This window comes from Ovis canadensis, chromosome 11 (genome assembly GCF_042477335.2).
Source record: "Ovis canadensis isolate MfBH-ARS-UI-01 breed Bighorn chromosome 11, ARS-UI_OviCan_v2, whole genome shotgun sequence".
In the NCBI taxonomy this organism is placed as follows: domain Eukaryota; kingdom Metazoa; phylum Chordata; class Mammalia; order Artiodactyla; family Bovidae; genus Ovis; species Ovis canadensis.
Window position 1 is genome coordinate 34,941,156 of NC_091255.1, and position 15,504 is coordinate 34,956,659.

The 15,504-nt window shown below is 54.4% G+C and overlaps 1 protein-coding gene across 2 annotated transcripts in view; it reads right to left on the reverse strand.

The window, feature by feature from the left end:
- KIF1C (kinesin family member 1C) overlaps positions 1–15,504 on the reverse strand; it is a 22,164-nt gene continuing 6,660 nt past the window's right edge. For both annotated transcript variants that reach the window (XM_069603221.1, XM_069603220.1), the window contains exons 13-23: positions 15,314–15,459; positions 14,171–14,340; positions 13,932–14,011; positions 13,728–13,803; positions 9,588–9,667; positions 8,665–8,759; positions 5,234–5,317; positions 4,662–4,848; positions 4,445–4,517; positions 2,768–3,382; positions 1–1,224 (exon numbers count right to left, since the gene is read on the reverse strand). In XM_069603221.1, the coding sequence (XP_069459322.1) occupies positions 541–1,224; positions 2,768–3,382; positions 4,445–4,517; positions 4,662–4,848; positions 5,234–5,317; positions 8,665–8,759; positions 9,588–9,667; positions 13,728–13,803; positions 13,932–14,011; positions 14,171–14,340; positions 15,314–15,459 (2,290 nt within the window). In that variant the 3' untranslated portion in view covers positions 1–540. The remainder of the gene's footprint in view (positions 1,225–2,767; positions 3,383–4,444; positions 4,518–4,661; positions 4,849–5,233; positions 5,318–8,664; positions 8,760–9,587; positions 9,668–13,727; positions 13,804–13,931; positions 14,012–14,170; positions 14,341–15,313; positions 15,460–15,504) is intronic.

A 15,504-nucleotide genomic window follows, 5' to 3' on the forward strand; every position in this document is an offset into this window, starting at 1 on the left:
TTCTCTGTTTGCTAGCTTTTATTGAAGGGTCCCACATACTCACGGGACCCGAGCCAAACCAGAAACCAGACAGGTCTCCCCAAATATAGCAGGAGGCCTGAAAGGGGGAGGGGAATGACTTATGATCCCGCCACACCTCCCTGGAAACAAACCCACCACAGACAGACAGACAGACAGGGGCCAGGACGGGGAGACCTCACTTCCCTCTAGGTTCTCTCCTCTGCCCCGACTTGAAAAGAAAGTCAAACACTGACTACATAGCACCCAGCCCCCCACCCACCCTAGCAGCGTTTGTGGGACCTCCCCTGCAAGGGGGGCCCCGAGGCAGCTTCCCATCGCTCTCCTTCACTTTGGTTCGCTCCTGGCAGCTCCGTGCCCTTGTCCTTCCTCAGCCTCCGGCCCAGTCACCCCTACGTCTTCTATCACCTACTCGGACCTTCTCTCTCTCTCTCTCTTTTCCAGGGCCTCCCTGCCTCTGGGGAAGCAGTGTTCCTCCCACTGAGGGGCCCCACCAGGCCCTCTCTGCCCAGGATGCGGGGCTCACACGGCCGCCCCACTCTCCTTGAGGTCAGGGGCTGAGCGCTGCCGTCTCATTCTCGGGGGTGTAGTGTACGGGGGGTAGCGGGGCCCTGGGGGCCGCTGGGCTGGGTATGGCTGGGGCTGCTGGGGATAATAGTTGTGCTTTTTGGGCTGGAAGTGCTGGGGTTCGGGCTGTGTGGAACCCCCTCCCCGGGACCGGCCCCCCCCGTCCAGGGAGTTCCTGCGGGGACGGTGGGACCTTCGGGGACTTGGGGGCCTTCGCGCAGGGGTGGCCGGAGGTGGAGTGAGCTCCTCAGGGGGCTGTGGTGGTGCTGGGGACTCCCCAGCCCCCGCCCCTGGCCAGGACTCCCGGTGCTGGGGGTTGCTCTTGAAGGGGAAGCGCAGTTTGCAGTCATGAGGGGGCACAAAGCGGGCGGGGGGTCTGCGCAGCCCCCCTCCCCGGCCCCCGGAGCCCTGCAGTCCCTGCAGCCGCAGCTGCTCCTGCTTGAGCCAGCGGAGGCGGCCCCGACGAAAGGCAGGGTCCTCCTCCATCAGCCTTGATACCCGCTCCCAGCTCGACAGGGGTGGCGAGGAGGGCCGGGCAGGGGGCGCTCGGTCACTGGGGACTTCCTCTTCCGCTGCCTCAGACCCTTGGGGCTGGGCCCACGTGGTCTCACCAGCTTCTTCATTCTCATCCTCATGATCCTGGGAGGGGGAGGGGTGAAAGGAGAGGGGGTACGTGAGGCGAGTGGCCTTCTGAAGACATACAGGTTCAGGAGGATACGTGGGAAGGCCCTGGAGCGGGTGGATGTCCAGGGTCCTGAGAGGGGCCTGGGGTTGAGGAAGCTGGAGGGATACTGGTTTAGGAGCCCAGACCCAGAGCCGGGTGGTCAGACCCAGTGCAGGTTGGCCACCTTCGAGCTGTGGGTCTGAGTTGTTGGCTTGTAACCACTATGCCTCTGTCTTCACGTGCAAGATGACGTCAACAATGACAGTACCTATGACACAGGGCTGCTATAAAACTACACGGGAAATTCCACAAGCCTCACCTAGCGGGCACTCAGCAAATACTGCTGAATAAATGACATGCCCTGGGGATACAGCAGTCAGTAAAAACGGAAGAAAAATACCTGCCATCATTTCAGTGGACTGACACAACTGACAAATGAGACAAACATACAGCATGGTACGTATGCTATGCTTCCATAAAAAGCTGAATGTATGTGTTCAAGTTACTTAATATATATTATTTATATTATACAGTATATAGAGTACCATGTTGTAGATTTTATATAAATACAAAAATATATATTCACATGGAAAAGACCAGAACAAGAAGAGGGGACAGGAGGCCAGGGTGGGAGGAATGACAATGAAAGAACAGGAAGAGGTTCACTGAAACGTTATCATTTTAGTGAACACCTCCTGTGAAGGGTGAGCTATATGGTCTCAGCGAGGAAGGGCGTTCTCGGCAGAGGGAACAGCAGGCTCAAAGGCTTTGAGGCCAGGGGTTCAAGGAACAGCAAGGACCCTAGGGTTTGGAGAGGGGAGAGCAAGGAGACAGGGGCAAGGGTTGCATGTGGAGTTGTAAGCTTTCAACAAGCATGACTGTCGTCATGACCAGCTGCCTGTCATCCCCCTTCAGCAGGCAAGTGGGAACACAGCCGAAATTCTGTCTGTTGTGAGTAACCCCTATAGCTAGCATGATGCCCAGCACACAGTAAACACTCAACTCTTGTTGACTGAACACATGCAAAACCGGGGTAGGTGGTAACACTATGGCTTACGGGGCCACTGTGAAGATTTACACAGCGACACAGAAGTGCTCAGTACAGCGGCCACCAGAGTCGAGGGTCACCCAGGAGAGGGGTGGTTCTAAGTATGTGAACACCCATTGAGTGGTAACGTAAGGGATTGTACCCTTTATATCAGTGATTCTCAGTCTACTGCACTTCAGAACTACCCAGGCACTTGTTGTAAATGCAGATTCATTTCTAATGCCCAAAGATGCTGCTTCAGTGGGTCTGGGGCAAAACCCAGGAATCTGCATTTTCAGTTAGGGCCCTGGTGGTTGTGAAGCAGATGATTCACAAACTACGCGGAGAAGAGCTATGTTAAACGTCAATAAGATTCTTTTAAAGGCAGAGGAGAATGAAGGTTGGACTCTGTAGTGGGAGGTTCTGGTTCTTACAGGGGAGGATAGCAGGCAGGGAGGAAAGCGGGGAGAGGCCGGGCAGGCCTGTCCTACCTGGGTCAGGGGGATGACCCTCTCCATGCGAAGCATGCGGTCCCGCAGGGCCTGCAGCTCGCGGTCCTTGGTGCTGTTCTGCAGCTTCACCTCCTGCAGGATCCCCGTCAGCTTGTCAATGTGAGCCCGCAGGTCCTCCACCTCTGCGCCGCGGGCTCCCTCCTCACTGCCGCCGCCTCCACCTCCGCCACCTTCTTCCTCGCCCACTGTGTCCCAGACGTCCCGGGCCACGGCCCTCCAGGCGTCCCCAGGCCCCTCGGGCTTGCCGTACGTGCGGCAGAGCTCCCGCATCTTGAGGGCAGCCAGGGCCTCGATCTCGGCCCGCCCGTGGCGGAAGTCAGCCAGGGCCACCTCATAGCAGATCTCCTTCACAGCCTGCATCTTCAGGTCGGCCATGGTGGCCCAGCGAGGGTCTTTGCCCTGCAGCCGCCTCCGCTGGGGGATCTGGTACACCCTGCGGGGGGCCCTGCGCTTGCCGCTGCTGGGTAGGCCACAGCGCTTGACGATGGTTTGGACCGTAGTTGGGGGCAGCTGCTCGCGCAGAGATGAGATGAGCCGCCAGCTCTCTTCGCAGGAGCGCTTGTCGGAGTCATCCCCACTGTCAGAGTCCGCGTACTGGGGCCAGAGAGAAGGGAGACAGGTGGGGAGACAACTAAGGACACCTCAGGGCCATGCATCCCAACAACACAGAAACACGGTGGTTAGAACCGTGCAGTGCGGGGCACAGGACTTGATCTCCGCTTGTCTGCACAGCAGAGGTGATGACAGCACCTCCCCACAGGTACTTGGAGTGTGTGGTGTGGTGGCTGGCACAGAGGAAGTGAGTATAGCTAATAAGCTGCAGCCATGCCCAGTGTGGGTTTCATGTATATATCACTCAGGACGAGATTAAAGATTTAAAAGTTCAAGGGACTTTCTTGTTGCTCCAGTGGTTAAGAATCCTCCTTGCAATGTGGGGGACACTGTTCCACCCTTGGTTGGCGAACTAAGATCCCATGTGCCATGGGTCAACTAAGCCCATTCGCCACAACTAGAGAACCTGTGCACTGCAACAAAAGATCCCACGTGACACAACTAAGACCCAGTGCAGCCAAATGAATACATATTTTAAAGAGTAAAAATAAAAGCAAGTCTACTCAAAGAACAATCTTAAATAAGTAACAGCTCATGGGTGCATGCTCAGTCGCTTCACTCATGTCCGACTTTTTGCAACCCCCTAGACTGTAGCCCACCGGCTCCTCTGTCCACAAGATTTTCCTGGCAACAATACTGGAGTGGGTTGTCAAGATCCTCGAGGGATCATCCCTACCCAGGGATCAATCCTGAGGCTTCTGCGTTTCCTGCACTGCAGACAGATTCTTTACCACTGAGCCACCAGGGAAGTGACAGCACAGGTGGTAAAAATCACACAAGAGGCCCAGGATCAGCAAGAGTCCGGGAAGCCCCAGTCGCCTGGGAGGAGCTCTCGCTCCTGGGATGTCTGGGTTCTTCCCTGGGTTACACTTCTCTTCTGTCTCCTCCTAGACACCACCTCTACCCCCCCGGCCCAGAGCCACTCCCTCCTCTGACTCAGTGGGAGTCAGGCTGAAGTGCTGTCAGCCCACCTCCCCGCAGCCTGTCTGCACCCCATGCCCCCCCAACCCTCGCCTTCCCGACATGCCCCCGCCAGCCCCTCACCAGCCGCTGCTGCTCCAGAAGAAGGTCAGCCTCTTCCTTTTCCTTTCTGTACTGGTTCTCCAGATCCTGAAGCCTGGAGTTGGGTAGGAGGGGAGGCAAAGCTGTGAGGTTCCGGAGCCACCTCAGTGGGGCATCTAACAACAGGAGGATGCTGGGGGCTGAGGGCCTGGGCGGGATGGCCAGGAGGGTCTGGGGCCTGATCACCCTCCCCACGCACCTCTTCTCCATCTCCAGCTTGATGTCGATGCCTTGCTGCTCCAGCAGTTCCTTCTGGGCAAAGTTCCAGTCAACGGGCTCAGAGGGCGGTCCTGGGGGTGGAGGGACCCCTCGCTCCCGCTCCAGCCGCGCCTGCTCCGGGTGATTGAAGCGGAACACGTGGTTCTTGCCCATCACGATCCTATTCCCTGGAGGAGGGAGGAGGGAGATGTGGGCTCACTCCCCAGAGCAGGACCCCTTCCTCACGCCCTAGGTGTAAGGGGCCTTGCCCACCAATCAAAGGAGCCCACACACCATCTCTCCCTTCACCCCAAGTCCAGGGCGATCAGAGCCAAGGCTCCCCCAGTTGACCCTGGGAACTGCCCTGTCCCGGAGAGTCACAGGAAGTCGGGAACCGGGCATCCTCTTCCTGATGCCCTGAGGCAGCAAGACAAACCAAACCCTGGCTCCTCTCCCCTTCCCAGTCGATCTTCATATCCCACACTGTCTCCTATTTATGTCTGAGTCCTGCCCAGGATTCACCCACGAAGCTCTTCCTTGCACAGCCAGGCCCCTCACTACACCCTCCTCTACCTGTCTTCAGCACCACGGGCTCGGTCACAAGTTTCCCATTGACATAGGTCTCAGCTCCTTCGCAGGGCTCCAGGGTGACCACCACTGAGGCAAGGAGAGAGAAAAAGGAGGGATCAGACTCCAAGGGAAGAGGGGTAAGGTCACAGATTCCCACCCTGCATTCCCCTCCAAAACACACATGCACCCCAGTTCCACCCTCCAGTACCTGTTGGGGGTGCCATGGCCCCTCTGGTGGCAGGCAGCATGGGAAAGGAAGAGCAGAAGGAGGGTTAGAGCCCCAGCTGCAGCTCCCACGAGCCTCGGCGGTGCTGGTGGGGGGTGGCTGCTGCCTGTTCACCCTCCACCAGCCTCTCCAGCAGTGGCTTAGCAAGCCTGGAACTCTCAGAGAACGTGGTCTCTCAGGTCCAACTGGTCAGTGGGCCCTGTCTATCATTCATGCCATCCAGACGACAACTCACTCCCTCCTTCCCAAACAACACTGTGCCTAGCCAGGTCTGGATTCCTCCTGCAGGCTCCTAGCCCCACTTCTGTCTGAAGCAGCTTGCAAAGTGCTACCTGACTAATCCTCTCAAGCCACAGTCCACAGATCCCTATCTTCATGGGATGAGATTAAAGTCAACCCAAGCCACAGTCTATCAAGGTGCTCCTTGTACAAATCACAGAACCCTCCTCTTGTGGGACACAAAGATGCCTGAGGCAGCTCCCTGTCCTCAAGGACAAGTACCCCATGGTCAGGGGGCCCTGAATTTCAAAGACCCAGACTCTGTGACTCCTTAGTGGAGGGACACTGAGCAGTCACCTGATCTCTCAGAGCTATACAATGGGATAACAAAGTCTTTCCATACAGAGTGGCTGAAAGGCTCAAACACAGTGATGCACGAAAATGAGTTATTTACGTTACAAGGAATAGAGAAACCAGAACAAATGGTAACGTAAAGCAAAGATGAGCCTATGGGTACTGTTGCTGTTGCTGCTGCTAAGTCGTTTCAGTCAGGAGAACAAAAATAGCAAAGAGGAACTTGGCTTAGGGGCAGAGGACTGGAAATGATCATGGGAAAGTGCTAACTTTTGAGTTGATGCTCGAAGGGAAACTCAGATCAAGGGGCAGAAATGACGGAAAAGATGGCAGACAGATGTAATAAAACATCACTTGGTCCAAGCCCAGCAATGGAAGGTGGTGGCAGAGGACAGGATGAGATGACTGTAAGGCCATGAGCTGGCTCTTTTGCCCTTATTTCCCACCACACCCCAAATTCATCCATCCATTCCACAAATATACTGGGCCCCTATAATACACCAGGCACTATTTTAGGTCCTGGAAATACAGGAGATAAAAAACATAATTGCTTCTCATACAGACATCATTTCTACTTGGTAAGACGATAAACAAGTAATTGAGCAAATAATCTAAAGTCAGGGTTGGGCGGTGATAGTTGTAATGGAAGGAAATGGGGCCAGGAGAGAACCCAGGTGAACCCACAGAGATCTGAACTGAGGCAGCCAGGACTCACAGCTCTGGCCCTAGAGCCAGCCATGCTGCATCCCAACCCAGTTCTCCTGCTAGCTGTGTGTGACACGCTCAGTCGTGTCTGACTCTTTTGCAACACTGTGTGCTAAAGCCCACCAGGCTCCTCTGTCTGTGGAATTCTTCAGGTAAGAATACTGGAGTGGGTTGCTATTTCCTCCTCCAGGGTATCTTCCCAACGCAGGGATTGAACCTGGGTCTCCTGCACTGCAGGCAGATTCTTTACCATCTGAGCCACCAGGGAAGCTAGCTGTGTGGTCTCAGGCAAATTCCTCAACCCCAGGAACCTCAGCTCTCTCACCTGTGAGCTGGATGAGATAATACAAGTACACAGTAAGTAACAACTATTCTTCCATGTTCACGGCTGCATCCCTGTGGCCTGCTCTTCTCAGCCTGTCTTTGGTCTTAAGTCTGGTGTTAAGAGCAAAGGCTCAAACAGACTAACCCTTTACACAGCCCCCATCTTTGGCGAGGGCTTCCCAGGTGGCTCCATGGTAAAGAATCTGCCTGCCAAGCAGGAGACTCATGTTTGATTCCTGGGTTTGGGAGGTCCCCTCGAGAAGGAAATGGCCACCCACTCCAGTATTCTGGCATGGGAAATCCCTTGCATGGACAGAGGAGCCTGGTGGCCTAAAGTCCATGGTTTCGCCAAGAGTCGGAGATGACCGAGCGACTAAACAACGTCTTTAGGGCACAGAACGGCTGCTGTTTTTTCACTGTGATGTAACCAATGTGTGCCTGTCTTCTTCCCACACACACTCTGAGCTCCCCCTCAAGGGTGGGTTGGCTCCAAGGGCCTTCTGTGGTTTCGGTATCACCCCAGAACACAGCTTGAGGGAACCGCAGAACAGGAACTCGGCACTCACTCACTGGGTTGAACTGATTTAACAGTTCACAGCTCGCAATGCCGGAAGCGTGTGCTGCCACTGGGGACCTGAGCCAGGCGATAATCCACTGACCCTGAACTGGAATGGAAGCCCACCTGGCAGGTGTTCAACCTGAGCTGCACGCCACAAGAATACATCTCTTCTTATTTTTTAAAACACGCTCTGATATGCCCGTCTCCCATCCCCCCACCCTACCCACCATCCCCCACCCTACCCACCATCCCCCACCCTGCGCTGAGGCACCTAGCACCAGCTTGAGGTGGCAGACAGCTCAGGTGTGACACAGCACAGACACCAAGGACTCAGCTGTGACACGGCCAGCCTCCCTGCCCAACTCGCTCCCCAGAGTTCCACTTCACTCGGGCCCAGCTGAATACAAATCAGTCCGTTTAAAAAAAAAAAAAGGACTGAACCAGAACAAAATGTGACCTCAGAACACACCCTAAGTGGTACTTCACCACGAGCATTGTGGTATTATCTGTCAGACACACTACTACCTGAGGGCTCGTGATTCCCAAAAGCTTTTGCTGCTGTGGCCAGAAACAGCTAAAAACCTCTGAAAGCTTTACAGCCAAAAGGATACACACGTCAACTAACTGCCTAGAACTTTTGCATTCATAGCTGGACAGGTAAGTGGGTTTTCAGAGATAAATTCAGATATCCCACTGAAAAAGTACAAGTTTTCATAAAAATGATCAAGGTGCTATTTGAGGCTAAAAAAATCAAGCAAGAGGGCTGGATCTCCTCTTCCCCAAAATCTTACCCTCTGGAGCCACAGTCTCCTGTTTCTGCCTTGGGGACCTTCACTACCCCTGCCCCTTGTAAACACTCTGCACCCTGAGGGTGGGTGCACACAGCAGGGCCCCCAGGGCTGACCAGGAGCTCAAAGCCCTTCTTAGGGTGGACACGTTCCTCTCACACGGCCACACTTCCAGAGCCCGACCCAGGCCTCTGCATTCAGCATGAGGGAGCACTCTCTCCTAGTCTGGCCACTCCACTCTCACCCCCTCAGCCATTACCTTCTCCGTCTGACTGAGGGATGCTCCGGAACAGGCAGTGTTGCTCTCGGATGAACTGCCCTGTCAGCTTGATGTCCACATCAACCTGGCCGACCCTGGGGAAGCAACGGCCGACATTTTCTGAGCATGTGCCAGTCATACACATGCCAAGCCCCTTCGAACCAAAACGCTCATCTGACTCAATCAACCAAGTATAATTATTCCCATTTCACAGAAGAGGAAGCTGAGGCTCAGAGACATAAGTAACTTGCCCAAAGTCAGGCAGCCTGGCAGTGGTGAAACTGGGGTGTGAGCTCAGATCTGCCTGGCTCCAAGCCCGCATCTGTTATGTACTGTTATGCAGCAAAGAGGGAAGGGAACCTGCAGTGAGGTGGATGCTCTCAGTCTCGGTTCCCATATCCTTACCATGATGATCACCAAGGACAGCTGAACAGCCTGTGGTGGAAAAGGAAGGAACACTCCCACCCGCTTACCTCCAGGAGGTGAGAGAGGAGGCTCTGAGACCTGGGGTTCATTAGCATTAGCCAGTGAAGCCACCTGCCACATGGGCACTGTCCCTCAACAGTGTGGGGCCAGGGTCATGTTTCCCTTCACTCCCCCGACCCCAAGGGAAGGTTCCACTAAGTGATGCCCAGGCAATGGTGCTGCAGGGTAAGAACGCGGTGGTCAAGTTCCCACCCACTCTCTGCCCCAGGAGATCAGGACCCAGCCACGCCAGCACTGGGCTTGTTTGGTCCCAGGAGGCGTGTCACCCCCACCAAAGGTAGGCTCAGCCGGTTCTCAGGAATCCCAGAACTAGCAGGGCTGCAAAAGAGCTGACGTGAGACCCAGAAGGTTCCCATGCGGTCACTAGGAAAGGCAGGTCCCTCTGCAACTAACCTCCAAAAAGAGAGACCGCCCCACAGGCCCAGAGCAAAGGCTACCTGGTGACGCCATCTTTGATGTGGTAGAGCAGACACTCGGACATCAGGGGGTCTTCGTTCAGGTTCACCAGGTGCGGAGTCTGAGCGGGAGGGGGCGGCAGTCAGCAGAGGGCCGTCAGGAGGGAAGGGAGGCACTCTGGCAAACATCTCTGCAGGTGAGCTCTCCCAGCTCCTGCTGCCACTTATCTGACCCACCCTACCCTCTCCTCACACACAGGACACCCCCACCCTTCTAGCTGCTTCCCAGGCCCCACCAGTCTCCCTGCAGGAAACCTTGGCAGCTACCCGCCCTTGCCCTGCTTTCCCTCTGGCCCCAAGCTCATCATTTCTTCCTTCAAAATACACTTTGCCACTTGTGGGGTGTGAGGGGAGGTAACAAGAGAGGACTGTTCAGACGTCTCCTGCCCACACCTCAAGCCCACCTGACTCAAGTCTGCTTCTGCAGCCTGTACCTCTGGGCCTCCTCCATGGCTGGGCCCAGCTCACTTAGCCCAAGCCCCTTTCCAGGGCGTCCTCTCCCCTTCCGAGCTCCCACCCACTGGACTCTGAGCCCTCACTCCTGAAGCAGAGCTCCTACATCCCTGCCTGTCCTCCTGCCTGGAACAGCCTCCCTCCTCGCGCCACCGCCACCCATCAAAATCATTCATTTCCCGTCCCTCTTGGTCTGTCTCAAATGCCACCTCTTCCACGAAGCTTTCCTAAGCCGTCCACCTGAACACAAGATCCCCTGCCTGTTCTCCAAGGAGTTACTGTGGCCCTTCTAGGTACAAGACTCTACTGAGGTGCCAGGCAGGACACAAAGATGAGCCAAACCCAAATGCTGCTGTCCCATCAGTCAGGAAATCAGAGTCAACAACCGGAGATAAGATTGGGCATGGAAACACCATCATAGGTGAGAAATGCATGTCTCATAGTAGACTTTCTGAACTTCTCATGCCCTCACTTAGCTCATTCATTCATTTATCCCATTGTATCGCGGAAGGCGCTTATACACAAAGATGAGTGCAGTGAAGACCAAAGGGAGCTCAGGCGAGTCAGGGGAACTTCATGGAAAAGGCAGTATGGGACCTGGTCTCTGACAATGAGGAGGACGTGAACATGCAGAAGAAAGGAGGGGTCTGAACAAAGGCAGGGAAGCCAGAAAGTACAGGGTACAGGGGGAAACACCCAGCAGTCGAGGCCCCATGTTTCTCTGGAAGTTCCCATGAACAGGAAGCCCAAGGCTATGTCCATGATGGGTGCAATGGGTATTGATGTCTGATCCTCCACCAGGCCCCTCATCAATCATTCTCCAACACCTGTTCTTCTCCAGAAGGACAGTCCCGCCCCTCTCGACCCTGCAGTGTCTGGCCTGCCTGGGAACGGCAAACACTGATGGGCCCTAGAAGCAGAAAGCAATCTGTCCCCTGGGAGAGGAGACACGATTTAGGACAGTGCTTTTCAATCTCTGTTCAGCCCAAGAACCCTTTGTTCACATGAAACCTTACCGAGAGGCCTAACACATCAAGCAGATAAGCAGAGAGCTGCTCAGGTCGAAGTGGGGGTGGGGGACACACAATTCTGTCCTGCTCCCCATTCCCATCTTGGCCCCGTGAAGGAAGCTCCCAGCCAGGTTTGAAGATGACCAACTTAAGAAGATCTTAGGCCTGGGGTAAGGTCCCAGAATGACGGGGTTTTTCCGAAAGTTCCTGGCTCTCCCCAGGACAAACTGGAGCTTTGGCCCCAAAGACCCAATTCTTCACTGGACCTTTCCTAGGCTAGAGTCACCCCCACTAAACCTGTTTCTCCTGTGAGTCTAACAGCTTTTTCTCTGAAATCCACATGACTTTTAAACCCATGAGAAAGGGATCATCTTCACCACCAGAAGAAAATGCAAAAGTTACCTCCTCTAAGACACCTTTTTTTTTTTAACCGATCAGATTGGCAAAGATGAAAAAGGTGAAGATGGTAAATGAATGTGGGCTCTCAGATATGTTGCTCAGGGAGTCTAAGTGGGCTTGGTTAATAATCTCTGGAGGCAAAACAGATCAAAATCTGACTGTTGGACACCAAATCTCCACTTCTAGGAATCTGTTCTACAGACCACAAACTATTTTTAAGACTATCTTCTATAACATTGTTTATAGTATCAGAGAATGGGAAATGACCTAAATGTCCATCAGTAGGAAGCTGGTTAAAAAAAAAAACATTATTTGATGTCTATACAATAGAATATCCTGACACTGTGGGGAAGAAAAAAAACAACAGCAGACAGAACTATGATACATTGTTATGTGAAAAAAATAACATGTCAGGTATGGAACCACTGCTACTGCAAAGAGAGAAGCGTGCCTGAGTATGTGGCTGACTTTCTCTCACACACGCCTGCATGCGTGGAGATGACCTCTAGAACACAGTGGATACTGCTAACAGGACTCGCCTCTGGGAGGGCAAGCTGAGGGTGGGAAGAAGGTTTCCTTTTCACTCCACACACCTCACCGCATGTGAATGCCACCTTTACAAGAACGAAACAAAAGCCCCTCCCATTGGTCCCAGGCTTGAGCAGGTGGCATCCTGTGCTATGAGAACCCTGTCAGTCTGTCCATCCCTGTGGCAGAAGGTCCAGAGATACCCAGCACCCCAAGGTGATGGACAGGCAAGCCACACTGACAGCCTCTTTCCAAACCCTCCTCCCAGGTGTAGGCCTCTTGGGGACCCCAAAACCCCAGGTACCTAGCCCCAGACCTGACCCCTCAGCACTGCCGGCCACCCTCCATCACCCACAGACAGCGCTCTCACTCCCCAGGCTGAGCCTCAGGCAAACCCCTCTCCTCTGTTTAGATCCCGGTTCCGTGGGCCCTGCTTGCTCAGTCTCCCAGATGCCTCGTCTACCTGAAATTCGGAGGGGTCTCCTTCCAATAACCCACCGCCTGGAGGGGGTGTGTTACTCTTAGGGCCTGGTCCCATTACGCTTGCCACCAAGGCCCAGACAAACATGGCTCCCTTCCAGCGCTGGGACGGGAAGTTCCTACTCTGCTCACCGGCCCCGGCACAGCTGTGCTGGCCCCAGTCCACTCTGGTTGGTGGGTCCTTGTGCTGTGCTGGTTGTTACAGGTTCTGAATATCATTCCTCCCTCCTCCAACTGAGCCTCATCACTCCTGCCCTGCTTCCTTCCTTCTTTCCTCACCACAGAGACTTTCTGAGCTCTGACTATACCACTGGCATATGCAAGGCCCCACTCTGGCGACAAGATTCCACATTTGCTCAGCCCCATGTTTTCCCTGCTCCCACCACCCCATCCATCTTCCAGGCTACACTTTCCAAACCGCCTTCTCCAGGAAACCAGTTTCCACAAGTCTCCAGGCTGCACTGATACATCCATCTTTAAACCTTTTGCTGCCTTTCCAATCAGCATCTTACAATTTTGTGCTCATTCTTCCTCTATTCCTTTACAGTCTTGTTTTCCCAAGCTAACTTTACAAAACTTTCATTTTTTAGGTTTGGGGTTTTGTTTGAGTAGGTACCACACACACAGGGTTGTTGTTATTTAGTCACTAAGTCACATCTGACTTTTTTTGATCCCATGACAGTAGCCAGCCATACTCCTCTGTCCATGGGACTTCTCAAGCCAGAATCCTGGAGTGGGCTGCCATTTCCTACTCCAGGGGATCTTCCTGACTCATGGGTTGAACCTGCATCTCCTGCATTGCAGGCGGATTCTTTTTCACTGAGCCACCAAAAGCAGGTCACATGCACAGGGTATAAAATCCAAACAATACAGAAGAGCACATCGTGGAAAAGTCACTTTCCCAGTCAACCTGTACTCTCCCCAGCCTCTGCCTTCCCCTGGGGTAACCACCATAACCAGTTTCTTATGAAGCCAGAAACACACGCTATGCGTGAACTCACACACGTGTGTGGGCTTCTGTCTGTCAATACCTAGGTCTTCCCTGGCATCCTTCTGTGGACCCTAGATGGATGGAGAAGACAGGGACAGCCTGATAACATAGACAGCAGGTGGCAGGAATGGGGGCAGAGATGATGGAGGGCCAATTCAGAGACCTCAGAAAGCAGAGTTAGAACTCACTACCCTGCCACCCCAACCCGCTTCTCTCAGCACCCAGAGTCTCCCAGGCCTCCTCATTCAGCTCCTCACTCACCTTCTTTGGAGAGAAGACGCCCACGGTTCCCCCGTCTTCCCGGACAGCCACCCCCATCTCAGCCAGCAGTGCTTCTCTGGAGGCAAAGGAGAGGCGGATATTGGTCTTGTCCTCAGGACCCACAAACCCGTTCTGGGCAGGGCCCGACCTCCACTCCCCACCCTGCTCCTTCCGGGGCTCCAGCTGTGGGCCCCACCCCCACACCTCTCCATCCTCAAGGCCTCCGTCTTACGGAGTTTCTCCTCCCAGGTTTCATTCAGCTCAGCAATAATCTTCTCTGTCTCCTGTGGGCACAAACAGGCAGGGATCAGGACTGTCCGGGACAAGCCCTCCCAGGGGGCCATGCTACTCCCAGGATGCCTTCTTCCTCTTGGACCCTGGCTTTGGAGATAAAACTCCCAGCGGCCCCCAGGCCCCACCCCTTCTCTGCTCCAGCATCCCACCTGCAGTCTCTCCATGGCCTCCTCAGGCCCAATCTGGGGCTCGGCATTAGGGGAGAATGAGGGCTCCAGCTCCCCATTGTGAGCTGCGGGGGATGAAGGTGAAGCTGGGGCAGAGGGTGACGACAGAGCCGGCAAAGCACCTTCGGGACTCCCCTCGTCCACCTTCCGGCCTAGGAGGGAGAAAGAAGTAAAAGGAGGGTAAGGAAAGATGCATCTCACAAGAGACAGAGATCTCACACCAGACCAGCCTGTAAGGACTACAGAAGACATGTAGTCCACTCCCACCAAGTGGAAAGCCTTCCTACTACAGCCTTGACAAATGGACACTGAGTCTCTGCTTGTTCCCCTCCAGGGATGGAGAGCTCATTACTAAACAAGGCAGCCAGTTCCTTCTGCTGTTAGATGACATGCACCATCAGAAAGTGCTTTGCTGTGTTGAGCTGAAATCTGAAACGTACCTGTTTCTAGTTCTGCCTTCTGGGATGAGAGGGACTACACTGTTTTTTTTCTTGCACAAAACTACCCTTCAAATGTGCAGAGGCCAACATCACATCTACCTTCTCTTCCCAAGAACCCTTATTTTCCCCATCATGCCCCTGAGCACCCTGACTCCTCAAAGGGATGAACCCCAAGACTGAATGCAGAAGGACCCCAAGACTGGACACAGTTAACACGGATCGCAGATTCTCTAATACAGATGCCATTTCAGGGTAAAGAGGCCAAGCCTCACATTTCAGAAATTACTCAAAGTTCCCGTAATTAAGTTTATGATCAATTTAATTCCCAATGTTTCACAAGAATTTCTGTCAAAGCAGATGCCCAGCAGTCTATTCTTAATGACTTACTGTGTAAGTCACCAATGCATGACTGGCTACTTATTCCCGCTCCTATCATTTCAGTAGTTCCGGGAGCCTGTCAAGGTCCCTCTGAATCCTGCTGCCCCTCCTCGGGAGGACCTGCCGCTCCCAGCTGTCACATCTGAAGGCATGATCTGTCACCTCTCCACATCTGCAGCTAAGTCAGGGGCACATATGGGCTTTACTGGGTAGTGGTCCCTCCCTGGCTCCAGGCCTGGACAAAGGCAAATCAGGAGGGATGAGGCGGGCCCGGGGACCTCCCGAGCCACTCCTCCCGGAGGCCCACCTCCCAGGGCCGAGGCGGAGAGCCCTTGAGCCATGAGCAGCTCCCGCAGCCGGGCCACCTCTTCCTGCAGCTCCCGGATCAGCCGGGCGTTAGGGTCCTCATTGATGACGGCGTTGCAGCGGATCTGCTTGGTGCGGTCAGCATACCTGGGAGAGGAGGGAGGAGCGGGACCGGTGAGAGCCAGACACAGG